Raw genomic sequence first — 27,389 nt, 5'->3', positions numbered from 1 at the left:
TGCTGTGCTTTCTTTACTATTGCTGTTGTGTTTATTGCCCATGATAAGTTCTCTGAGATGTGTATGCCCAAGAATTTGAAGCAGGACACCCTCTCCACCGTCTCCCCGTTGATAATGTTTAATTGAAATCAAATCAATTGTGCTGCTTTGCCTGCTCTACCTAATTTAACAGCTATATTCAACATGTGATGGGCCTATATTTAAGCAGGAAATGTAAGTAGTACATTTCTCAGCCACCCCAACACTGCCAATATTTAATAGGATTTAGATATATTAGAAGGCTACTCCTAGGCAAAATGCATTATATATGTAATATATATATATATATATATAGATATGTGTCTTCAAAATAGCGCTTACTGAATATTAGGGTAACATTTTCCTCCATGTTAGCAAATCGAAAAAAAGCAGAGCCCCGGCAGACTGGAGGGGGTCCACCTCTGCAGCCCTCACAGAGGCTGAGGAGATGGCCCTCAGCCAACAGAGTATGGGTCCTATGGCTGAGGGCATCCCTGGGGGGAGCTCCTCTGATCCCCCCCACCCCCCAGGATAGAAGTGCCTTTATAAGAGGTTGGTTTCAAAATAATAAAATCTGTACACGCAACCCAGCGCGTTGCCAATTAGATGGGGCAATATTCTGGCTCAAGTAATAATTTCACTGTCTAATCATCTTCTTCCAGTTACTGATGGCGTCATCGCCCCACTTGAACCAGATGGCCTCACCAACCTCCATGCAATTCTTCACCTTCCACAGATTATTAATAATGTCTTGGTAATTGCTGAACACAACCGTTAATGTCATTACAGGAAGATGATGGAGAAACATTGTCTGCGGCATTCGAAAGGGAAGAGGAAATGCCTATTGAGGTTAACACCTTTAAAAATAACCTCTAAAAGTTGATGATAGCGTTGTACAATTTAAAACCGTCATCTTCTTTCTCTCAAACAGGATGAAATCGAATCCAATGAGAGGCCATCCATTTCTAAATCACAGCTTACCTCTGTAAGATTCTCCCTGGAATTATAATGAAACGCTCTACTTGGCACTGTGAAATCCAATCTCATCTTTTGCATTCCTATAGCTTCCAGTCAAAGACTTATATAAAATCTATCTAGAAAAGAAAATACACAAAGCAGACTTGGAAATGGACCAACTTAGGCAAAAGATGCAAAAGGATGCTTTGGAGATCCACATTTTGGAACATAAGTTAAAGGTGGGTGAGGTGCAAACTGGGATACTGTTCCCTGCTCTAAAAACATACCCAATATGAATGACTTTTTTTGTGCTTTCAGGAAATAAAGAAATCCTCATAAAAAGTAGATTGTCTTTATTAGAACACGGGCTGTGGTGGGACAAGTTATTTTGTTGAACAGTTTACTCAAATATTATACTCCAGTGAACAATGCAGACGATTATGCTGAGCATGTTCATGTAGAGAAGAAGCATCTGGTTAAAAGCAGTACCATGGGATGCACGGGGCGGATCATTCTGCAAATGCATTAATTGCGTTAAAAAAAAACTTTAAATTAAAGCATGCCCCCGGTGCGTTTGAGAATTAACATGGGGGCTGAGAAGGTGGTCTAAATAAATGATAGATTGCGCTGAAAAACGATAGCGCTCGTGAAGAATATTATCAGGAAAATAAAGTATATCCAGCCGGCGTCTTAAAAACCGTTCCTCTCGGAGATTCCCTCTGAGGATCGTAGCCTCTACGTCCGCAGGCTCTCGTAGAAAAGGACATGCCATTTCTAACACTTCCTTCTGTCGGAGAGCTGTCTTCAGCCTTATAGACAACAAACTCAGAGTAGGCCTAACCACCTCCCGAGCAGGTTAGACCCACGGCGTATGTTGCCACAGCAACTAACTCTCGGTTGCGCTGAACCTGCTACCTGAAACGGAAAACCCAGAGTTTCCATTAACTCAGAGCGAACAAACTCGGGGTTGCCTCAAAACCAGCTACCTGAAACAGGCCTCTGGCCACTTTGCAACAACATCCAGTAGGCTATGTTAAAATTTCCATCAAAAACAACCTGCGTGTTGATAGAATGCCCTTTCTTCCTATTGACGAACACGTCCTCGTCTTTTGATGGCGCAGTTATTTTTATGTGCGTCCCGTCAATAGCACCGACCACCGACCATATCACATAACCGGGTAAGTTAACCCAGGGTTTGCAGTAACCTTTTTCAGTTCCAAAAGGATCACGGTATGTTAGTTGCTATAGAAACTGCTGAAGTTCTTCAAGGAAAGTGGTCAAATCCAAAGGAATAGCTTTTAAGAGAGTTTATTTGGTATCTCGTATTTTCGGTATGGTAAACTGAGACTATGAAGCAAAGAGAGATTGAAGTATATCTAAGCGCGTGCGAGCGTTCCCCTAGCTGACCAAAGCTATAACCCTATCTTAGGGCTGCCGGAAGAAATCTGCCCGCATGCTGGCTCGTGTTTCCTGTTATAGTCTGATCCGCGCGGCCCAGAAGTAGTGGGAGGAGCCGGTGACGTATTTCCCTCGGCTTCCTCACTGGTCTGTTGTGCTGCCTTCTGTGGCTAAAGTATTTATTGCAGCCTTCAGTAAGGTCTTGCTCCCCTTGTGGCTATGTATAGTATTTACGGCTTATATGTTTGGTCCTGCTTCATAAGGTGTATGTGTGGGTAGCTTAGGTTCTTAAAATACGTAAAAAAACATATGCTCTGAATCAAACCTGGTCGGAGCAGGTTTTGCGCAGGTTAAGTTTGAAACATAACCCGGTTTTGGGTATTTAAACCGGCGTTCACCGCAGATTTCATGTGTTCACAATGGCATGCCCTTTTGATGAGAGAACTGCTGATATCGGAGCGCAAATTATACGTGCAATCCACCGGGAGCGATTGATAAGACCACGGCTCGACATCTTGGCATATCAAATTACTTTTTGCTGGAGTGGAGAGATATAGATTCTCGCGCAAATCTTTAATATATTTAAATAGCCTTACATAGCCAACACTACCAATCGAGGACCTGGCCTCAGTTCACTCCAGATTATTTGCGTAGCCCTCCGTTTTTTGCAAAAGGTAGTTTTATCTAGGGTATAATGTTGGAGATGCTGAGCACATCTCAGTCGTTTCAGATGACCCATCCAAAATTTGTATCGGCCTCCTATCATACAAAGAGCAATATTGTCTGAGTACTATGCCGAGAGGCATTTACAACATAAAGTACAAAATAGTCCTAACGGACTTGCATTCACTGGAGAATGTTCGATAGTAGCCGGCGGCTTCATTACACGCACTAATCCATCTTGATCTGTGAAGTTGATGAATTGTCGCTTTTAGGTTTTCTACCCAGTTACCAAAAAAATAAACTTTTGGAATAGTATGCGCTGTGGCAAGCACACGGTTTGCATGTGTTACTTCGAAGGCAAAACAAATCTAAAATACAAGAAAACACAAAAACCTACATTCAACCAGTGGGGTATGGCCCCTGACTCTCTGAGGAGGTAGGTACCTCCAGGTACCCCTGCATGCCAGGGCGCCCTGAATTTATGTTTATTAACAGCTCCTCCACCGGGGTCAAGACGATTTAAGGGCCAGATCCAGTCTGCCGACTGCCTTTTCACGATTGGCTTAAAAAAGTGGCTTATTTAAATTTATCCCAATACGATGGTGGGAAAAGCTTACCAGTTTTTTATACTCAGTAGGCCTACATCTTTTTTTAGAAGAAAGGGGTTATGTGGTAGGATCTTTAAGAATGCTTAACTGGGATATTTATATATTCATGGCTCAAATATTAAGGATCATGCTTTTGACGTGTAACTAACGCATTTACGCGGTCAGCGATCCGCTGCCAGGCTTTGGTTCTCCGGGTTGCAGAGGCTTTAGCGTTCCCTTTTCTTGTGATAATGTCCTTCTCCTCGTCATAGCTCTCCAGGAGAACCTGGAGTTCCATTTCATTGAAATAAGCGGCCCGTTTCGCCATATCGATCAGGGTTTCCATGATCCATACATCACGTCTTTTTAAGTTTGGCGTGGACGCGCACAACCCTGTGTTAACCAACCCCGAGTTGATTGAACTAATGCATAACCGCTGCTGTGGAACCGAAAACTCTGGGTTGGTCTCCCCACAACCCCAACCCTCACCCTGACTCCCACCATAACCTCATCCACCACCAGGTCTCCCCATAACCCCAACCCTCACCCTGACCCCCACCATAACCTCATCCACCACCAGGTCTCCCCATAACCCCAACCCTCACCCTGACCCCCACCATAACCTCATCCACCACCAGGTCTCCCCATAACCCCAACCCTCACCCTGACCCCCACCATAACCTCATCCACCACCAGGTCTCCCCATAACCCCAACCCTCACCCTGACCCCCACCATAACCCCCCCTCTCCACACTGAGGGGAAGCCCCCCCTCCCCCCAGAGTCCCCTCTTTAGACTAGAGGGGGGCAGCAGAGCACTAAAACACATCATTAACAACACCCCCCCCATGGGGAGCAGGGAGGCCGTGCCCCCCCCCCACCCTTGGGTTTTCCCTGCATGGCCACGGCTCCACAATGGGTTTTATTGTGTTGCATGTTTCCTATTTCTTACCCTCCAGCACTGATTCACCTTTACTTATGCGTGCACAATCTTGATTAAAGTCCTTAACGTCTTTATTCTGAGTTTTATTTTGTGGCGTCCAATGTGTGTATGTATGATACTTTACATAATTATTTATTTCACTTATGAATGATCTGTTTACTGTCCATATTTTACTATATTCTTATTTATTCGTACCTGCTTTCTATCCACTTACTTACTCTGTTGTTTTTAATGCTCCCTTCTAACATGTGTGGATTTTTATCGCATGCACCTGCATTGTTCCACTAAAACCTTGCAATGGGCGCCTGTTCCTTCTCCCTCCAAACCCTTTATTTAAAATTATATATATTTATTTAATATGATTTATTTAATCTGTGTGTGTGTGTGTGTGTGTGTGTGTGTGTGTGTGTGTGTGTGTGTGTGTGTGTGTGTGTGTGTGTGTGTATGAGAGAGGGACACACAACGCATCCCTCCCAGCCAGTTTATTTTAGGTTAGGCTTTTATTTTATTTATTTATTGATCATGGTATCACTTGCATTGATTGATTGATTGATTCACTAGATGTGTAACTTGTATTGACCCGTCCGCTGTGGGGGGGCCCTCTAGGGCCCCGGCCCCTCTGGCCCCCACCGGCTCCGGCGCTGACCTGTTCCCCTTGGCTCCTCCTGGGGGCGCTATAACAGAACTTAACCAACAACATCAATCTGAAACATGGACCCAGCTCTGCTCCCTCCTCAGACTCTGCCTGCTGCCTCCCATTGGTCCTCCTTTACTCCCTCTTCCCTTTTTAACCTAAAGGGAACAACAACACAAAGATAAATACAACACAAACGATTATATCTGAAAAAAGTAACAAATATACACATGAAAAGGTATGGGGATGATGTGCCGGTGCACCCAGAGACATTTTGACCAGCAAGAGCTGAACAATATATTAAAAGGGTTATCTGGATTAGGCCTCAGGAGACACGCCCCCTGAGGTCAGGGAGACACGCCCCCTGAGGTCAGGGAGACACGCCCCCTGAGGTCAGGGGTCCTCAATGACCCGTCTGCAATGTCCACCGTAACTGTTAGAGAGAGAGAGAGAGAGAGAGAGAGAGAGAGAGAGAGAGAGAGAGAGAGAGAGAGAGAGAGAGAGAGAGAGAGGGAGAGGGAGAGAGAGAAGAGAGAGAGAGAGAGAGAGAGAGAGGGGGAGAGGGAGAGAGAGAGGGAGAGAGAGAGAGAGAGAGAGAGAGAGAGAGAGAGAAAGAGAGACAGAGAGAGAGAGAGAGAGAGAGAGAGAGAAAGAGAGAGAGAGAGAAAAACAGAGACAGAGACAGAGAGAGAGAGAGAGAGAGAGAGAGAGAGAGAGAGAGAGAGAGACAGAGACAGAGACAGAGAGAGAGAGAGAGAGAGAGACAGAGACAGAGAGAGAGAGAGACATTGAAAACAGACCCACTCAGCATCGTGAGCCACTACTCACGACCCCCACCACTACTCACCACAGCCCTACCAGAGGGCCGATGGCAGCGCGTTGCAGCAGACCTCTGAAAAGCAGAATTACCTCGTGGTGACACACTATTATTCAAGGGACCTCAAAATAGCTCACCTCTCTTCAACGTCCAGCATTCCAGTCATCAACAGGCTAAAAGCAGGCTCAATCTACCTGAGATGGGGGATACCACTCCAACTGGTGAGTGACAACGGCCCACAGTTCACCGTCCAATATGGTCATTTTTAAGTTAAAATGACCCATAGGAAATTTAATAGACCTCAAATTTGTTATTACAGTTCACATCCATTTGGTTATTCCTTAATCCATACAGTCTTATCTTTTCACCACTTTAGTGGGTCAGAACTGCATTATTTAGCTCACACTGCCATCTATTAGCTTAGACATGCAACAGAATAGTTAAAAAGAAAATAAAGGTCACAGAATCGTGGACAGGACGAAAGAAAAATCATGGATAATATAATGCTACATAATACTACATAAACAACAGTGTTGTCTATAACTCAGATGTAAAGGTTAAGTTATAAACAATTTATTTATTCTTTAAGAGCTAGAGACTAGCCAAAATGTGTTTAATCCTTTTCTCTGGGATGAAATACTCATTGGTATCATGCGTTTAACTGAGGTTGTACTGTCCTCGGTGGGGTGTGCTAACTCCAACTAGACAGTGAGCTAAACTCTCTTCTATTCATGAACATGAAGAATGCCTTGAATTCTTGTTTGTAGATTTATTTTCATTCTTCACATTGTATTGAATCCATGTAGATAAGATCAAGAGATCAAAAGATGAAAGAGAGTGGAACTAGAAAACAAACAACAAAGTATTGCAATTAGTTAAGTCACCTAGTTTCCTTGAACAATACCTTAAGTATAGAAATCACAATAAAGCTAAATGTTAACATTTCTTAGAACTAACATTTTCTTGAAGGCCACGTGTTGAAACTAACATGCATAGTTAACATTCCCGATTAGTTAACCTTATAACTCCGTTTTTACATCATGTAATTAACATACAAATGAGTCAACACAGCCACAACAAAGATACAATACGTACAAGCGATGCCTCTGCTGGGGAACCAACATGCAAGAAGCCTTTCTCTGGGGTAGTGACTGTCTGCACTCCCAATCAACCTGCCGTTTCTAACGTTTTCTACGCGCGCATTCTAACGCGATCTAAACTATTTTCCTTCCTGCTTCTTGTGCAGCTCGAAAATACAAACGTCAAAATAAAAGTCTTGATGAAACACAAATTTAAAGCATTCAATTCAAATGAAATGCCTGAAGGGCAGAACAGAGGTTAAACTGTTTCAAAATATCCGTGCTTTTCTGACAATAAATCAGCAGACTGTTCAAAAGTATATACCCATCTAGGTCACCCTAAAATGCAGCAGAATGCAGGAATCACATGTATGATATTCAAAATCCCTGCCCCTTTATATACTTTATATACCCCTGTGGCTTCCTGTGGGCTGAGCACCCCCAAAAGTCAGAACATAGAATCGCCCCTGGTCTAGCCAGAGACAACGCAGCGATATCAACATGAGTAGTTCAAGCTGGAGAAGGGCATGTGTTCATTCTATTGAAGTCTACGCAATACTATTGTATAGCCTACTACTGTATTGTTTTTTTTTTTATGATTGCTATTTCACCATTTTCCTCAGACCAGAACCAGGTCCGGGACCGTCCTGGTCCCCGCCCGGGTCCTGGACTTGGACCCGGTCCGGGTCCCGGTCTTGGTCCTGGTTCTGGTCCTGGTTCTGGTCCTGGTCTCGGACCTGGTTCTGGTCCTGGTCCCGGTCTGGGTCCTACGCATTCAGGTCCTGGTCCAGGTTCTGGTCCGGGTCCTGGTCCGTGTCCGGGTCCTGGTCCTGGTCCCGGTCCGGGTCTTGGTCCGGGTCCTGGTCCTGGTTCTGGCCCTGGTCCCGGTCCGGGTCCTGGACCTGGTCCCAATCCGGGTCCTGGTCCTGGTCCGGGTCCTGTTCCAGACCAGAGTTTCTGCTGTAACCAGGGGCGGCTCTAGGTTCTTCTTCTGGGGGGGCTCCAGCCCAGGAAGCCTCAGGGGTACACGAAGTATCTAAAGTCCTGTCCAAGAGTTCTTTATTCCACCACCTTTATTTTATTAGTTACTATGCTGTTGTATGTGTAAGCCATAAGCTGGCAGAGTCAGCTAAATAATGCAGTTCTGAACCACTAAAGCAGGGGTACTCAAGTAGAAATGATGAGGGGCCACAAAAAATTTTTTCAGTGACTCAAGGGGCCGGTCGGTATACGTGTGACTGAGGCCGATATATGCTCTGTTTTAGACGTAACGCGTAAGCACGTAAGATACATAACCCCCCCCTTGCGCGGTAAAATATCCCCCCTTACGTGCTGAAGTGCGTCGGCCAAAATTCCTGACTATGCGACTAAAACACTACGGCCCTACGCAGCTCGCAAAGACTGTGATTGGCCAGCTAACCACATCCTTTCAGGAATCTCACATTTCCGGTTTTACAGCATAATAGCGCCATTTTTAAAAGGCCGTGACAGAAGCGAATGAAGAATTTTGAAGAAGGAGAAGAAGAAAACACAAGAACGAATTATGATAATTATGAATATAAACAAGCCAGCGATTTCCACCTCCACGCCCACAGATTCGTTCGTTGCTCCCCATACTGTTCTGGCGGAGAATCCCCTTGCCACACGCGCAATCCTTAAGGAACCTTAAAGGAACCGTAAATCAAAACTTGTCTAAAACAAGTCCCTTGTGTAAATTTCGTGCTTACGTCTCTGCGTCTAAAACGACCCTAAATCGGCCTTGACTGCTGCTGAGATGGACTGTCTGCCTCGAGTTTGGGAGGGCTGGAGCGGTCTGTGGGCTGGAGTGCTATCTGTTTATCGTTGCAACCCCCAGCCTCGTATTGAGATTGCGGCGCGCGGTTTCAAAATAAGAGCGCCCAGCACGATTTTTTTTATTTTTTTTATTTTTTAATAATTAAAAAAACTTTTCAAAACAGCTCGAGGGCCATTAATAGACACCCCCGCGGGCCACAAAAGGCCCGTGGGCCGCTACTTGAGTATGACTGCACTAAAGTGATGAAAGGAAAAAAGACGGTTTGGATGAAGGAATAATCAATGGATGTGAACTCTAATAACAAATTTGAGGTATATTAAATTTCCTTTGTGTAAATTTCACTCAAAAATTACCATATTTCCTCCTTTTTTTTATTTACACAGTTACTGAAACACATTGGTACAACATGTACTAGATTAATAATATGAGAAATATACCACTATTTCGGAAGCAATAAACTACGTTGTCTCACTTTCAGGGAGACATAGATTTTTATAAAACTTCTGATGCCAAAAAATGTTGTTTTGATACAAAAAAAAAAGGGTTGCTAATTTTCAGTTAAAACAAAACCGCTGGCATTATTTTATCAGCTGTGGGCGTTTTCATTGCCATAACAACGTGAGCTAATCTACAAGTACAACATGTTCTAGACCAGTGGTTCTCAATTATTTTTCTTTCATTCCCCCCCAGGAGACAGATATTTTTTCACGCCCTCCCTGAATTGAAATAGCCTACTATTGAGAACCTGCTAATATTTATTTATTTAGATTAATAAAATTAGCGGAGATAACATCTGCAACCACTTAAAACTATTTCCAAGTTCAGTTTATTAACGCAAATTGTAACATTTAAACAAGACTGCTAAGTCTGTGTGACTCTCAAAACAGAGAAACAAGAGCAAATGATTCACTGGGGTTTGCATTTAATGAAAAATATTTTTAAACAGTAAACTTGCTGGCTTCATCAGCTTATTCCCTTTCAAAAAAAATAATAATATATGTTCATCTTTCAAGCATGAATAAAGACACAAGTCCCTCTGTCATGACTTAGTAAGATCAAAATTCTTGTAAAATTTCTGACCCTTGGTATCATGTTTATTTAAAATAAAATAAGTAACTTATTAAAATAAATAAATAAATAAATCAGACACTAAGTCCAGTCTGCCACTCAGGCCCCCCCCTGATAAGCTGAGGGCGTTTTCATGAGTCTCATAGTATTAAAACATGTTGTACTTGTTGATTAGCTCACGTTGTTATGGCAATGAACATGCTCTCAGCTGAGATAATTATGCCAGCGTTTTTTTCAACTGAAAGTTAGCACCCATGTCAACTTTTTCTGCTCCTTGCACCTTATCACGCTTATCATGCTACGCAGCATTACAAGCCCCTGCCGACTAAACCATGAAGCAATTCAAGAGGAGATATAGATTGAATCGCCTTGTGGTGAACTCTCATTTAATAGTCATCTGACGGATTATGTCAAGGTTTTAAAATGATTATTATTATTATTAGCTGGTCATGTTATAACACAGCTGGAAATCGTGGATTTTCTGATAAAGACTAGCAAGAGACCCCCCAGACCAGACCCCCCAGACCAGACCCTCTCCTCAGACCAGACCCTCACAGCTTGTTCCTCACAGAGAGAAAACTAACGTGAGATCTCTTCTGCTTCCTCCTACTCTCTCGCTGTCTCACTCTCTCGCTGTCTCACTCTCTCGCTGTCTCACTCTCTCGATGTCTCTCTGTCTCACAGTCTCTCTGTCTCTTTCTGCATATTTGTGTCTCTCAATTTGTATAGCCCTTAATGTTTCTCTATCTCTCTCTCCCCCCCCCTCTCTCTCTCTCCCCCCCCCCCCTCTCTCTCTCCCCCCCCCCCCCTCTCTCTCTCTCTCCCCCCCCCCTCTCTCTCTCTCTCTCTCTCTCCCCCCCCTCTCTCTCTCTCTCCCCCCCCTCTCTCTCTCTCTCCCTCTCTCTCTCTCTCTCTCCTCTCTCTCGGTTCCTCAAGTACTTCCCGTTCCAACAGTTGTGTGCTGTCTCACTCTCTCGCTGTCTCACTCTCTCGCTGTCTCACTCTATCGCTGTCTCACTGTCTCTTTCTGCGTCTTTGTGTCTCTCAATTTGTATAGCCCTTAATGTCTCTCTCTCTCTCTCTCTCTCTCTCTCTCTCTCTCTCGCCTCTCTCGCCTCTCTCTCTCGGTTCCTCAAGAACTTCCCCTTCCAACAGTTTGGTGTGTGTGTGTGTGTGTGTGTGTGTGTGTGTGTGTGTGTGTGTGTGTGTGTGTGTGTGTGTGTGTGTGTGTGTGTGTGTGTGTGTGTGTGTGTGTGTGTGTTGAGAGTGGATAAGTGTATGAATGCATCATTAAGCAAGTAACAGGAGGAGGCACTGCCAAATATGTCATGGAGCCTCGTGTGGCTGATGACACCACTACCTTATAAGGGGATGTTACCATCCTGTCTCTCTCTGTACCTGACTCTCAGGTGTGTGTGTATGTGTGTGTGTGTGTGTGTGTGTGTGTGTGTGTGTGTGTGTGTGTGTGTGTGTGTGTGTGTGTGTGTGTGTGTGTCTATTGTGCGCGAGCGCTGCATTCATAACATTAGTTTTCACAGAAATCCTGTGACCCGCGCTGAGAGGGGCGTCTCCTCGTTCAGTTAACTTCCTCAGGACGGTCTCGCAGCGAGGAGCCTTTCTTTCACTTCCTTTCACCTGATTAACTTGTTTTATAAACACTTTATCCTCCGTTTCTTCCCTAACATTTATACTTTTACAACTTTATACCGTATGGATGCAATATAACACCGGAGTAGATTCGATAAGGTAAAGTAGGCTGACAGTTTACTAGCGTTTATATTGTCTTTCTGTTACTGGTATATAATAATGAACAGGCGCTTCGTTAGCAATTGAAAACATCCGGGGCTTTAGCCCGGGGGGGAGCACCGTCCTGACTCTTGCGTACTACGGTATTTTAATTAATTAATTAATTATTTAATTAATTAATTGATTAATTAATTAAGGGCGCCGCCAACGCATTGTTCGCCTATGCCGAGCGCCAGCGGCAAAAATGAGACATTAGAATAGCCTATATAGCCTGCGTGCACCTACCCGATGTCAAGAAGCCATCGCTGCTCCGACGGACCTTTCCCCCCCAGCCAGGCAACGGCAAGTAAGTAGTAGTCTTCTTTTATGTTTCACTTTTAAGTTATTACTTGTTGTCAGTGTAGGTTTAATGTTACAGATAAAAACATGCTTTATATTTAGTCAGCATTTCAGAGTTCTAATGTTTTCCCGGAATATGCATTCCTAAACTGTTCACGTCATGTTCTCTTTAAGATCGCATGAGATTATATGTGCTATCGCGCGACCTGTAACCAGGAAGTAAACACTCGCTTGCATGAAATGATATGCGCTATCGCGCGACCTGTGCCATGTTCCAATACCCGTACTTCCATGAGTATACTTAAAGGAAGTACACTATCTGCACTATCCGTACTCACTTGAGTACGCTAATTTTTCAGATGTGAGTGCTGTTCCCAAACCGAGTACTCTGTGGTGCACTTACCGGAAATGACGATCACGACTGCCGCCGTGGCTCCTCCCCCGCAATAAACATCCCGCTTTGAACGGTGAACTCTTTACGCCTAGCAGCTATAAAAAGCTATAAAAAAAAAAAAAACTACAAAATGACTATTAATGCAGGCTATGTGGAAAATGCGCCGACTTTGGCTCAGCCTGGCTCCGCCTCTTCCGCTACGTAGCTAGGATGGAGTGTCCTTCGATCCACACTTCACGATTAGCCCGTTTTGAGTAAGGCATCCGGGTCGTTGAAGTATACTTCTTTTCGCCGGATCTGAATTTGAACGTACTACGTACTCAAATTTTGGCTAGTAAGTACGGACAGTACGGGTATTGGAACACGGCACTGTAGCCAGGACGTAGATTTAAATAATGAAAAAATAATCTTCCCAGACTGTTTCTGTTACTTGCTTATGCCGTATGCAAGTTGTATATATCCATATAAATCTGAGCTGTACATGAATCTGTTGCTTGCAGTTAACTACAGCCGCCCTTCCTGGGTAACGCCACCACCAATCCCTGGTCATCCATTGAAGCCATCTCTCTCACTCTGCACAGTCACACTGTTGCCGCTTCATTCTCATTGTCTCATAATCTCATTATTAAGGCTGCTGTGGATGCTTTAAATCCAGTTAAAATCAAACCAGTGGGATGTTAGATTGAAACCCTCCAAAGCAATGTGTGTTAAAAATGGAGTCCTATGTGTAGTTTCTTTTTTGGGGATTTTCAAAATGAAGTACCAAGCTAGAATGGATTGTCAACCCACTGTTTCTCAACCCTCTCCGATTATTACTATGAGTAGTAGTATTGCATGCATACAGTACTCACATCAGCGCCACAGTAAGCCTATAGAGGCTACAACCATTTGTTTCTCAAAAGATTGTCGTGTTTTAGAATGAACGACCTCTAGAGAGACAAGACAGGCGCCGCTACTATGCTAGCTACTAGGTAGTAACACCAGACCAGCATTAATCAATCAAAATTAAGCTGTCGACTGGCTGCTTTTCACAAACCTGAGCAGATCGAAGTGTTCTCATCAGGGGTTGCGGGAGATGATGCCACACTCTCCACCGCTTGCTCTGCCATAGCAACACCAGAATTTGTTTAGCGACACCAAGTTGGCTAGATTTATTATGTATTTATATATATTTTTTATTTATAAGAATGAAAGAAATTGTGTAATGAAAAAATAAAACAATGATTGATGCATTTTTTTTTGAATAACATCTTGCTCCCGCGACCAGTGCCAGCATTGCAAGGGGAGGGATATTACGTAAATTCGCAGTAGGCGGGACAAGTGCGGCTGGCCGGCCGCTGTCACTCAGGGTTGTTTTGGTTTGACGCAGACAGCATGGAGGCAGAACAGACCCCAGAAGTCAACGCGATCGTCTTCCATGTTGCTGCAACGATGCAGCATATATTCAGAAGAGCAGCCAGTACTTACGTGTATGAAAGCAGCTATTATTATATATATCTATATCTATATCTATATCTATATCTATATCTATCTATATCTATATCTATATCTATATCTATATACATATATATATATATATATATATATATATATACACATACGTTTTTTTGTTTTTTTTTTACGGCAGAGATCCGGGGCTGATCCCAAAAGATCCGGGGCTATAGCCCCGAATGCCCAGGTCTAACGACGTGCCTGTCAATGAACAATCAGTTTAATACCGTTTATATTGTCTTTAGGTTACTGGTATATAATAATGAGGTTATTGTAGAGAATTCAACATTAGTTCATGTTTCACTGCTTTTCTGACCCGTGTGGTAAATTGAACACTGCGTTCAATATTCAAGTGGTTCATTTGTCTTCATGCTACTCCGAATTAAAAGAAGGACGTGACAGAAGTCATTTGAATGTGCTTATGTTTCATCACAAGTTAAATATGTGTGCTTAGACTGAGATGAAGAGTTTTATAGATCCTCCTAGTAGCCTGTTGCTGGACTGTACCACCTTCACAGGGGGGTTCCTGTGGGTCTAGACTCGATTTATATGGTTTAAACCACAGCTTAAACACAATTTATTGATGGGACATTTAATATCTATCTACGCTGTGCTACAATATAAAGTTGTAACAGCTTATTGTTAGTGTGATGGATAAGAGCAGGATAACAGCTGACTGATGTAAAGTTAGAACAGCTTATTGTTAGTGTGATGGTTTAGAGCAGGATAACAGCTGACTGATATAAAGTTATAACAGCTTATTGTTAGTGTGGTGGTTTAGAGCAGGATAACAGCTGACTGATACAAAATTAGAACAGCTTATTGTTAGTGTAATGGTTCAGAGCAGGATAACAGCTGACTGATATAAAGTTATAACAGCTTATTGTTAGTGTGGTGGTTTAGAGCAGGATAACAGCTGACTGATATAAAGTTATAACAGCTTATTGTTAGTGTGATGGTTTAGAGCAGGATAACAGCTGACTGATACAAAATTAGAACAGCTTATTGTTAGTGTAATGGTTCAGAGCAGGATAACAGCTGACTGATACAAAATTAGAACAGCTTATTGTTAGTGTGATGGTTTACTGCAGGATAACAGCTGACTGATATAAAGTTATAACAGATTATTCTTAGTGTGATCGTAGCTGTAGCTGTTTATTTTTCTTTGCCGCTGCTCAGTTGTGAGATAAGAAAATAAACCGGGCACATTGTCTGGGTTTAAAGGAATCTCGCTCTTCTGTCAACAGTGGTAGCATGAGATAATGACACACTAGTGTTTGACACATAGACATTACCTCTACCAGAAACAAGTAAAGTCAATATACTACTGGTGCGGTGCTAATTTCCATCCCTGCTAGCTAGGCTAACTAACGTCAATTTACCCGAGATAGAAGCTGATAAAAGGCTCATTGCACAGGCTGGAGTGCTCTGTCGGCGTCCAGTGATCCCTTCTAATTGCAGATATCCCCTTCTGTCTCCCTTCTGTGTTCTTGGAAACGTTATAAATGTATGTCCATCTTTTTTTACTTGATGTTATTACAGCCCACAGCACAGCAGATAGACGGCATTGTTCACTTTAGTGAGGCATTGAAAACTTTTCTTGGACCCTCCCAACTTTTTTTTTTTAAGTGTACAGATTGTTTATTAAAAAATAACATTTTATGCACACCACACCATCAGTAGTTCAACCGTCGACGCATTCTTGTCTTTAAAGGAGACATATTATAGTGTTTTCCCAACAGGTAAACATAGTATTTGAGTTCCAGAAAACATGCTTTTCAGTGAGGTTGAGGTTGAGAGTTTTTGAATACGTCGGAGAAAACGCGCTTTGGGAAGCGTAGCAGCTGGGGAGCGATGACAGCGAGAGCGAACACAGCGGGGCAGAGGACGTGTGTGAGGGATAGAGAGACATCGGAGGAGAAATTTGGCGAATTTTAGTTACGTTTAGTTAAATATGTGGCCTGTATTTTCTCTGTTATTTAAAAATATTCACAATGTTGCTTGATTATTGCTTGATATTAATTTTGAATCATACTGTACATATTTTGCCTTGGAAGTGCCGTGGCCTTTACTGGCATTATTATTATTGTCATTAATATAACAAGTTTTTAATTCACTGTGTTTTTAATATTGTTAGTTAAAAAGTTCTGTGTTCTGCAAATGTGGTCTGCAAATCTTTTTTTCGAAATGTTTGTGTTGAAAAACGGGGGTCGTCTTATAATCAGGGTTGTCTTATATTCGGACCAATACGGTATATCTAATATCACGGCCAAAAGCTATGTGCGCCCCGGATGATATGAATCATAGAGATGTCTCTGGTACTTCCACAACAACTAAAGACTTGTAGGGGGGTAGCACTGGTGCTAGCAAGCAAAAAAATTCAGTAGCACAAAAATAATTTTGGTAGCACACATACTATAGTCAAAATATATTTTTTATTCAGATATAACTATGAACAGAATAGGACGTATATACAAAAGTAACACAATATGAACAAATTTAACAACAGTAAAGTGACAATGAACATATTAAATAGTAAAGTGACTATGAGAGCCTTTTTTTTTCCACATCAGCAACCAGAAGTGGTGAACACATTCAACAAAATTGAGTAATTATTGCAAATTTAACCAACACTTATTTATTAATCTCTGATGTCCTTTCCCCTGCCTCGAGGCAATATTTACAAAACATAGACTTCTTGGATTGGTCGTAGACCAGCCAATTGAAAGTTTTTAACCACTGGGGGTTAAACCTGTACGTTTTCCCGTTGGCCGAGACGGAGTCATGGGTGGAGTCGGCTTAGTCCGAAGGTGCCGGTTCCATGCTTGTGGTCGCCGAGTCATTCTCTTCCATACGTGGATTTTTTTCCAAGTTTCCATCTTTATTTGATGTAGAAGAATTTCCGAATACAGAGAAATACGTTTTCATTTTTCTGTTTTGCTTAAAAAGTGAATTTCCTGCGACCAAAGCCTCTTCCTCAACGTGTGAATGTTCGGGAAATGTAGTTTTTTAGTAGTTCAGCGGAACTGGCGAGCCTATAATTCAAAATAAATTTCCTTACATGCATCACTCCCATCATGCTCCCACACACTCTCGCTTAGCAGTGCCATTGAAAGCCGTACAGAAAGACGTATATTTTCTTACGGGTCCTTCTAACCCTTTTCGCACCGGTGCGAGTTGACTTGTATTTATCTTCGCACGTTATATATTTTAATAGAAAATGTGATCAAAACTGTCGCACTGTACAGCCCTGGGAAAGGAACTTTGGCCCCGACTCTCTAAAGTCCATGAACCGCGACATGGAGGGGAAAGGGATTGGACTCCGGGAGCTGAGCTGCCAGGCTGCCGCCAAGCTCCCCCACGCCGTGTGTGCGTGTATGTGTGATCGCGTGTGCGTGCATGTGTGTGTGTGTGTGTGTGTGTGTGTGTGTGTGTGTGTTTGCCCCGTCCTAGGGTGTGCCTCACACTTGGCTTTAGGGCTGCAACAACGAATTGAGAAAATCGATAAAAATCGATTACTAAATGCGTTGGCAACGAATTTGGTCGTCGATTCGTTGTGTCGCGCGATTAATAAGTCATAGGCGCAGCACTGTATACAGCCAGCCGCCGACAGGTTGGTTCACGGTTCATGCGCGCCCACAGCGAGCTTTAGGCCCAATCCCATTTCTTTGCTCTGTCTCAACTCTAACCCTCATTGCTACCCCTCATTGCTACCCCTCATTGCTACCCCTAACCGATCCCCTACCAAATGGGACAACCCTACCCTGTGATGTCATCATGGCCTCCCCGTGCCCCCTAGCAGATAACCAGACCCCTGGTAAGGTTACAAGAGACAGACTGGCTGCCATTGTCTCGGGCAACGAGCAAGACCCATTGTAAAGATGTATAACCTGAAATGGTATTTATATTTTGTAATTGGCATGTTTAAATAAAGTATTAAAAAAAAAAAAAAATTATACTATTTGTCCCTCGTAATATACCTTTATTTTGAATGTCACTTAGCTACATGTTAAAGGTGGTATTAGGGTGCACTCACACTAGGCCATCTGGCCGTGGCCGTTGGCCGTTTTCACACCTAACCGTGCTCAAATGGCCCCATTGTTCTCTGGCCTGCACTCACACTAGGCCATCTGGCCGTGGCCGTTGGCCGTCGCAGCTGTGGCCTGGCCACGGAAGGCTCTTGTACATACGTCATCACGTCGTAACACGTCATCACCAAGCGTCCGCTGCATGGACCATAATAAAGTCTGCCGCCAGTCAGAGTTTTAACAACAATGGACAACAACACAGAGAACACACCAACAGTTGAACTGCTTGACGCGATGTTTACCGTTTAATGGGAAAGATGGCTCGTCGCCTTTATTATGTCGGTGGTCGTCGCATTGACTATACGTCATCCAGCTCAGGTTGCGTAGCCGTGCGTGTGCGCGTGTCGGCTCATTAGCATCTGTACCGTAGCGGCCCGTGCCGTAGCAGCACACCTCTCCCAAGTGGCCAAATTGGCCCGGCCTGGCCAGACTGGCCACACTCACACTGGCAGATTTGAGCATGGTTAGGCCACGGCCACGGCCAGATGGCCTAGTGTGAGTGCAACCTTAGATAATAATCCGTTATGAACAAGAACACTTTAGAAGAAACACTTTATTTAAATAAGAAACACTGAACCACACATCTAAAAATACACACACACGCACACCTAAAAATACACACACACACACACAATCTCTCTCTCAGCTTTTGAGAGAATGGTGGAGAATCACATCTTCTCAACCATTCCGCCAACTTTGCCTCGCTCTCCTCATGCCTCGCCTGCTCCCTGGCACTCTCCTCTTGGAAGGGGTGTCTGGGGTGGTGCAAGAGGTGCCTGGGGTGGAGGAGCATGAGGGAGAGGTGGGGGGGGGCTGGTGGCAGTGGACTCAACGAAGTCCTGAAAGAAAACGAATAAGAAGGAATTAGGAATTATATGCCAGAACTGGTTGATATGGCCATATGTTATGTACAATTTATAATAGCTATGTACACAATATAGTACTGCCAAAAAATACATTGATTAACCATGTAATATTACTAATATAATATAATATATTAGTATATATAATATTACTTATAGAATATTACTAATATAATATAATATATTACTATAAAGCTTATTTTTAACCTGGAGTCACTAGAACATGGAAGATCTGGATATCATACGACATGATATGCAGCCCGGTCTGTAGCCCGGTCGATGGCCGGGCTGCAGAGCCCGGCCGAGAACCGGGGTCGGGCGGCCCGCGGAAGTCGGCCTCGCGATCTTCCGCGAAAGTCGGCCGCGGACTTTCGCGATCTTCCGAGAGTCCACGGCCGGGCTTCGAAGCCGGGCTGCAGAGTATAATTAATAAAATAATTACTAGTTAATTACAGAGAAAACACTTACATTTGTGTTTTTCCAATCCTGTCGCATCTTTTCGCCCTCCATCTTGTCTAGGATATTTCTTGATTTTCCGTTTTCTCGCAAGGTATTGTGGGAGCAAGTCACAACTGAAGCGCTTTGAGGGTGCCCATCGAAAATCTCAATTTTGAGGGGATGTTAGCCCTCCCCCTACCCCTTAAGCTACCTTAAAACTGGTATTGGGACATGGCTCCATGGCGCGTGAACGCGCAACAGCGAGGGTTAGGGCTGAGATTTTGAAGCAAGCCAAGTAATGGGATTCAACCTTAGTGTGAGCGACCACAGCTTGTATTTTGGTCATATCTTAAAACTGGACTGTATGGCCTACATAAAAGTGTTGTACCTTCACTGTCTTTGGGTTAAAAAAACTCCTTCAACTCAGTATCCGTCACTCTAGTCCAACCGAAAACTCTGTCAGCTGCTGCTGCAGACGTTGTGCAGACGGGCTCGGAGTCGGCACCGTGTGCATCAACAGTCATTCAAAGCAGCGGTAGTAATCACACAACCGGACGGTGTAGAAAGTCCCCTCAGTTAAAAATAGTAATCCGGTTTTTAAATCCATGTTAAAATCGGGAGGATATAGAGCTAGTTAGCTGAAAACCAATGGTCACAAACAGTGTCAAATGTGATGTGTTCAGGTCGGCTCAATAATATGATTGATGCGTTCAAATGCAACATAAAAAAAATAATAATAATTGAGATTTTGGTGAAAACTAGTTTTTCCAGTAATATAAAATAGATAGTATAGCTCTTTAATGTCCTATCTTAAACTATCGTCATCTTATAAGAAATTAAAGCAATATTACAAGTTCTGTTTCAAGGAGTCTCGAAAATGGTATCAATAGGTTTGACCGGTTAAACATGGACATCCCTTATATACACTGTAAACCCGAACTTGTTGGTTCAACTTAAAAAAACTTGTTTGCATGCTGCCTTGAAATTGTATGTCAAGACAACTAAGACAATAAGTTAACATAAATGGATATTGCTATTTGACTCAACTCCATCTTCAGTCCATATTACTTGAAACCGTAAGGTGACATAACTTAACCTTGAGTCCATACTACATAAATTCAATAGTTGATTTTGTTGATGTAACTACAAAACTAGTGAGTTGTACTTACATTTATGACCTGATTGAATATAAACCGCTATCAAGATTACTTAAATGTATAAGTTGATTTAACTGATATACTAGTGAGTTGTACTTACATTTATTAACTGATTGAAAATAAAGCCCAATCAAGATTACTTATATGTATAAGTTGATTTAACTGATATACTAGCGAGTTGTACATACATTTATTAACTGAAAATAAAGCCCAATTAAGATAACTTAAATGTATAAGTTGATTTAAATGATGAATCCTTGCTCAGGATTTTTCTCAAAAGAATGACCATCCTTTACACCAGAGATTTTGGCAGTCACTGACAAACAGTTTTATTGTATTATTTTTTTGCAACAAAACACAACAAAGAGGGATATTGATGAGCGATTATCCCACACAAACTGCCACTTTCAGGAACACTCAGTAATTAGCTCAACTTCACCTCAAAAACAAGTGAAAATGTGACAAAGTATGAACTTCACATCTGAATCAAGTGAAAGTCGAACAAAGTTTCAACTTCACACCTGAAGTGGATACTTCACCTCTCAAAATAAATGTCACACTGGAAAAAGTCTTCTGTTGAACCAAGTAAAAAAAATATGGGTAATGGTTCACATCTATATTACATAACTTGAGCCAATGACAAATATATAGCTTGCCTCAAACAATATTTCCTATGTTCATAAAAACAAAATAATACAACTTGGCACCAAGTATAATTCTATTCTTTGAATGAAGTTAATACATTTAAATCGTATGTTAAATCCTAAACAAAAAAATATTGATTCACTCCAACAATTGGTTCTCATTTAAGAAATATCTATCAGAAATAATTTGGTTTATCCAATCAAAAAGATTACAATTTAATCAAACAATTGTTTCTCATTATTGTATACATCATCATCATCATTTTTTCCCGCTCGGCTCTTGCCGCTTCATGGCCTTGAGGCGCTTCTGTCTGGATTCGACATCACATCGCGACATCAGTCAGGGTTAGGTGCTTTGCCAAAGACACCTCGATACACTGCTTGGTGAAGCCGGGGATTGAACCAACAACCTTCAGATTACCAGCCAACCCGCTCTACCACCTGAGCTACTGCCGCCAGTGGGTCATCGACACTCTGGTCAAGGGTAGTGCTTTCACCTCAAAAAGTCGCCAAAAGTCACCAATAGCAGCTGAAAAATAAGCTAGATTTGTCGCTTGTCGCTGTTTTGAAAAAAAGTCGCCAAAGGGGTCTGAAAAGTAGCTAAATATAGCGACAAAATCGCTAAGTTGGCAACACTGCGGTTTGGTCCAGTAGTCGTAAGCGTCTTTGTATTTAATGCGCATGCGCAGGCTTGTACGTAAGCTTGACATTTTACATTTGTCAAAATAGATATTTCTTAATTGAACTCCTAACTAAAAATATCTATATTTCACAGTATTTTGAAGTAAAAAAAAGTTATTTTAAAAATAAAACAAAAAATGTTTATTTGAATTGAATTACAAAATAATAATCAGATGAAGTGCGGCATAAATCCCTTTTTCCAGTGCATGCGCTGTTTTCAAAATGTACCGTAAACAAAGATAAGGTTGATGGACGCCCACTGAATACAAATAGTTTAGAAATCTCTCTTTCGCTCTATCTCCATCTCCTGCTACCTCTATCCTTCTCTCTCTCCTGCTACCTCTCTCTACACTGGAAAAAGCCTTCTGTTGAACCAATTAAAAAAAACATGGGTAATGGTTCACATCTATATTACATAACTTGAGCCAATGACAAATATATAGCTTGCCTCAAACAATATTTCCTATGTTCATAAAAACAAAATAATACAACTTGGCACCAAGTATAATTATATTCTTTGAATGAAGTTAATACATTTAAATCGTATGTTAAATCCTAAACAAAAAAATATTGATTCACTCCAACAATTGTTTCTCATTTAAGAAATATCTATCAGAAATAATTTGTTTTATCCAATCAAAAAGATTACAATTTAATCAAACAATTGTTTCTCATTTAAACATGAACATTTTTAAACATAACATAATTTTGTATACATCATCATCATCATTATTTCCCGCTCGGCTCTCGCCGCTTCATGGCCTTGGGGCGCTTCTGTCTGGATTCGACATCACATCGCGACATCAGTCAGGGTTAGGTGCTTTGTCAAAGACACCTCGATACTCTGCTTGGTGAAGCAGGGTATCGAACCAACAACCTTCAGGTTACCAGCCAACCCGCTCTACCACCTGACCTACTCCAGACCTCCCTCCAGACACAGACAGACTGTCCTAGCTCACAGAACCAGTGAGTCATCGTCACTCTGGTCAAGGCTAGTGCTTTCACCTCAAAAAGTCGCCAAAAGTCACCAATAGCAGCTGAAAAAGAAGCTAGATGTGTCGCTTGTCGCTGTTTTGAAAAAAAGTCGCCAAAGGGGTCTGAAAGTTGCTAAGAATAAAACAAAAAATGTTTATTTGAATTGAATTACAAAATAATAATCAGATGAAGTACGGCTCAAAACCCTTTTTCCAGTGTACCTACCTACCTCTCTCTCCTGCTACCTCTCCCTCTCTCTCCCTACCTGCTACCTCTCTCTCCCTACCTACCTGCTACCTCTCTCTCCCTACACTGGAAAAAGGGATTTATGCCGCACTTCATCTGATTATTATTTTGTAATTCAATTCAAATAAACATTTTTTGTTTTATTTTTAAAATAACTTTTTTTTACTTCAAAATACTGTGAAATATAGATATTTTTAGTTAGGAGTTCAATTAAGAAATATCTATTTTGACAAATGTAAAATGTCAAGGTTACGTACAAGCCTGCGCATGCGCATTAAATACAAAGACGCTTACGACTACTGGACCAAACCGCAGTGTTGGCAACTTAGCGATTTTGTCGCTATATTTAGCTACTTTTCAGACCCCTTTGGCGACTTTTTTTCAAAACAGCGACAAGCGACAAATCTAGCTTATTTTTCAGCTGCTATTGGTGACTTTTGGCGACTTTTTGAGGTGAAAGCACTACCCTTGACCAGAGTGACGATGACCCACTGGCGGCAGTAGCTCAGGTGGTAGAGCGGGTTGGCTGGTAATCTGAAGGTTGTTGGTTCAATCCCCGGCTTCACCAAGCAGTGTATCGAGGTGTCTTTGGCAAAGCACCTAACCCTGACTGATGTCGCGATGTGATGTCGAATCCAGACAGAAGCACCTCAAGGCCATGAAGCGGCGAGAGCCGAGCGGGAAAAAATGATGATGATGATGTATACAATAATGAGAAACAATAGTTTGATTAAATTGTAATCTTTTTGATTGGATAAACCAAATTATTTCTGATAGATATTTCTTAAATGAGAACCAATTGTTGGAGTGAATCAATATTTTTTTGTTTAGGATTTAACATACGATTTAAATGTATTAACTTCATTCAAAGAATAGAATTATACTTGGTGCCAAGTTGTATTATTTTGTTTTTATGAACATAGGAAATATTGTTTGAGGCAAGCTATATATTTGTCATTGGCTCAAGTTATGTAATATAGATGTGAACCATTACCCATATTTTTTTTACTTGGTTCAACAGAAGACTTTTTCCAGTGTACCTCCCTTTTACCTCTCTCTCCCTACCTACCTGCTACCTCTCTCTCTACCTACCTACCTGCTACCTCTCTCTCTACACTGGAAAAAGCCTTCTGTTGAACCAATTAAAAAAAACAAGGGTAATGGTTCACATCTATATTACATAACTTCAGCCAATGACAAATATATAGCTTGCCTCAAACAATATTTTTATTCTTAGCAACTTTCAGACCCCTTTGGCGACTTTTTTTCAAAACAGCGACAAGCGACACATCTAGCTTCTTTTTCAGCTGCTATTGGTGACTTTTGGCGACTTTTTGAGGTGAAAGCACTAGCCTTGACCAGAGTGACGATGACTCACTGGTTCTGTGAGCTAGGACAGTCTGTCTGTGTCTGGAGGGAGGTCTGGAGTAGGTCAGGTGGTAGAGCGGGTTGGCTGGTAACCTGAAGGTTGTTGGTTCGATACCCTGCTTCACCAAGCAGAGTATCGAGGTGTCTTTGACAAAGCACCTAACCCTGACTGATGTCGAGATGTGTTGTCGAATCCAGACAGAAGCGCCCCAAGGTCATGAAGCGGCGAGAGCCGAGCGGGAAATAATGATGATGATGATGTATACAAAAATATGTTATGTTTAAAAATGTTCATGTTTAAATGAGAAACAATTGTTAGATTAAATTGTAATCTTGTAACCTTATGCGCTTCGGTCTGGATTCAACATCACATCGCGACATCAGTCAGGGTTAGGTGCTTTGCCGAAGACACCTCGATACACTGCTTGGTGAAGCCGGGGATCGAACCAACAACCATCAGGTTACCAGCCAACCCGCTCTACCACCTGAGCTACTGCCGCCACACAATATACAATATATATTAACAATCTAAATGGCAGTGTTAGACCTACTCCAGACCTCCCTCCAGACACAGACAGACTGTCCTAGCTCACAGAACCAGTGAGTCATCGTCACTCTGGTCAAGGCTAGTGCTTTCACCTCAAAAGGTCGCCAAAAGTCACCAATAGCAGCTGAAAAATAAGCTAGATTTGTCGCTTGTCGCTGTTTTGAAAAAAAGTCGTCAAAGGGGTCTGAAAAGTAGCTAAATATAGCGACAAAATCGCTAAGTTGGGAACACTGCGGTTTGGTCCAGTAGTCATAAGCGTCTTTGTATTTAATGCGCATGCGCAGGCTTGTACGTAACCTTGAAATTGTACATTTGTCTGAACAAATATTTCTAAATTGAGCTCCTAATCAAATATAACAGTGTTTTAGGAAGAAAACAAAAAAAAAATATTTGGATTGAATGACAAAATTATTAATCAGTTGAATACACAACCTTAAAATTTTACATTTGTCAAAATGGATATTTCTTAATTGAGCTCCTAATTAAAAATATCTATATTTCACAGTATTTTGAAATAAAAAAAAGTTATTTTAAAAATAAAACAAAAAATGTTTATTTGAATTGAATTACAAAATAATAATCAGATGAAGTACGGCTTAAAACCCTTTTTCCAGTGTACCTACCTGCTACCTCTCTCTCTACCTACCTACCTGATACCTCTCTCTCTCTACCTACCTGCTACCTCCCTCCCTCCCTCCCTCCCTCCCTCCCTCCCTCCCTCCCTCCCCTAAAAATGCATCAAAACTATCAACAGTGTAAAAAGAAGCTTTTAAGCTTACTTTTTCTTTCTCAAGAGTCGGTTTTTAAACCATGAACCAATGCAGAGCATTGCCCTCCACCAATGTCCATAAGCCCCTTCTGAATTACCTCAAAAGTATACCTAAGGCCTCTGGGGTAGTCTATGATGAGGGCAAAGAGCAGACCCATTAGCAGTGCCACAGCAGTTGAAAAATCACTGATGCTTGGAAAGATGATTTCTTCCTCGAGGACCACTGCGAAACCAACCGATCATTCTGTTCCACCATAAGGATACCGACTGCCGTCCCCTTTGTCCAGTCCTCCTCTGCATCTGTGACCTACACAAAGTGGACAAATATATCAAAAAATATTAACCTTTATTTATAGCCATGGGGAAATTCAGGTGTCATAGCAGTAAGCATGAAACACAGGATAGGTTCAATTTTATTTTATTTTTTGTTTTACTTGGGTTGAGCTGGGTGAAGTATTACAAATTAAATCACGAGGGACATTTTGAAACAGATTAACGGCAGACTATGCAACATTTAGGATAAAACAAAGTAGAGTCACACAAATAATCCTTTTCAATGTTCACTTCTGCCCCACTAGAATGTGTGGTGCTGGTTTATCTGGGGTGGTCCGTTTAGCTTACTTTGTTTTATCATAAAAATGTTTTATAGTCAGCCTTTAAGCATTGTTCTTACCGCAATGCATGTTCACATGAATATAGTTTAAAGGTACATATACATTTATTATTATTTTTACAACAGAAAGCATTCAGAAAATATTGAAAAACATACCTGTACTTTCTTGTAAAGTTTGGCCACATCTTTTCGATAGTAGGGGAGCCCACATTAAAACAACTGCCCTTTGCCTTTGATTGGAACTCAATAAGACAATAACCAACAAATGGGATATATTAGGCCAGAAATCAGAAAACAATTCCAAGTGATGTTATATTCTACTAATGTCTGCATACTTGTTTGAGTTAAAAAATAATCAATATGTTCTGAAAAAATGGATATTGGACTAGAATGAAATAAATAACTTCATTATAGAATGGTAATTCAATTATATCACTGTTGTTGCATGAAACATTTTTTTCATCAATGTACTCTTTTTATTCAGTGTACCAAATTATTCATGACTCGTATAAACTATTCTTCAATAAATTTTCTAGCAAATCAGTTTAAAATCTGATCCTCCTAACCTCATCTGAAATAGAAAAAATACTTTTACCTGACGTTCAGAGAACAGTGCTGGCCATCTTGCTCTCACGTCGGCCACAGGTGGCTCATCCTCCACAATTTGTTTCCTCCGTAAAGGAAAGGTGCTGGTCATCATTTCTTTTATTTGCTGCCAATCAATTTTCCTCTTCTTCATTTCGGTGACCATCTCCGTTCTTTCGTCTTCGAGGGAACGTTGTGTTTTTCTCTCAGGGATGTCTGGCAGGAAACACAAACACAAACCCCTTACTATTGGACAGGCAAGCATTGCTTTTAGCATTTCGCTTCTACCAAGTACACCCGGATATATGAAAGGACCTAGCCTCTAAGCCATATAAACGGGGGTCCAAACAGAGAAACGCCTGCTATATATAACAATCATATTTCCACTCGATTAATTATTTTGGCGCAAGTGCAACAAGAAATAAACGTTTAGCGACCATATATATATATATATATATATATATACACACACACTGACTAGATATCAC

The 27,389-nt window shown here is 41.8% G+C and overlaps 1 protein-coding gene and 1 long non-coding RNA gene across 3 annotated transcripts in view; both read left to right on the top strand.

The window, feature by feature from the left end:
• The first annotated feature begins 362 nt into the window (after positions 1–362).
• Positions 363–1,347, top strand: LOC130378879 (uncharacterized). 2 transcript variants are annotated; one of them, XR_008894973.1, is made up of 4 exons: positions 363–570; positions 681–867; positions 950–1,003; positions 1,083–1,347. It is a non-coding gene; the product is annotated as an uncharacterized LOC130378879 (long non-coding RNA). The 2 variants fall into 2 exon arrangements; XR_008894972.1 differs by having other exon boundaries at positions 950–1,347.
• A 4,691-nt stretch (positions 1,348–6,038) lies between these two features.
• LOC130378878 (NLR family CARD domain-containing protein 3-like) overlaps positions 6,039–27,389 on the top strand; it is a gene marked incomplete at its 3' end in the record, with an annotated part of 35,696 nt that continues 14,345 nt past the window's right edge. The window contains exon 1 of the mRNA XM_056585487.1: positions 6,039–6,236. Coding sequence (XP_056441462.1) covers positions 6,215–6,236 — 22 coding nt within the window. The remainder of the gene's footprint in view (positions 6,237–27,389) is intronic.

The sequence above is a fragment of the Gadus chalcogrammus genome, unplaced genomic scaffold (genome assembly GCF_026213295.1).
Source record: "Gadus chalcogrammus isolate NIFS_2021 unplaced genomic scaffold, NIFS_Gcha_1.0 GACHA109, whole genome shotgun sequence".
NCBI lineage: Eukaryota > Metazoa > Chordata > Actinopteri > Gadiformes > Gadidae > Gadus > Gadus chalcogrammus.
This window is presented reverse-complemented; position numbering and strand designations above follow the sequence as displayed.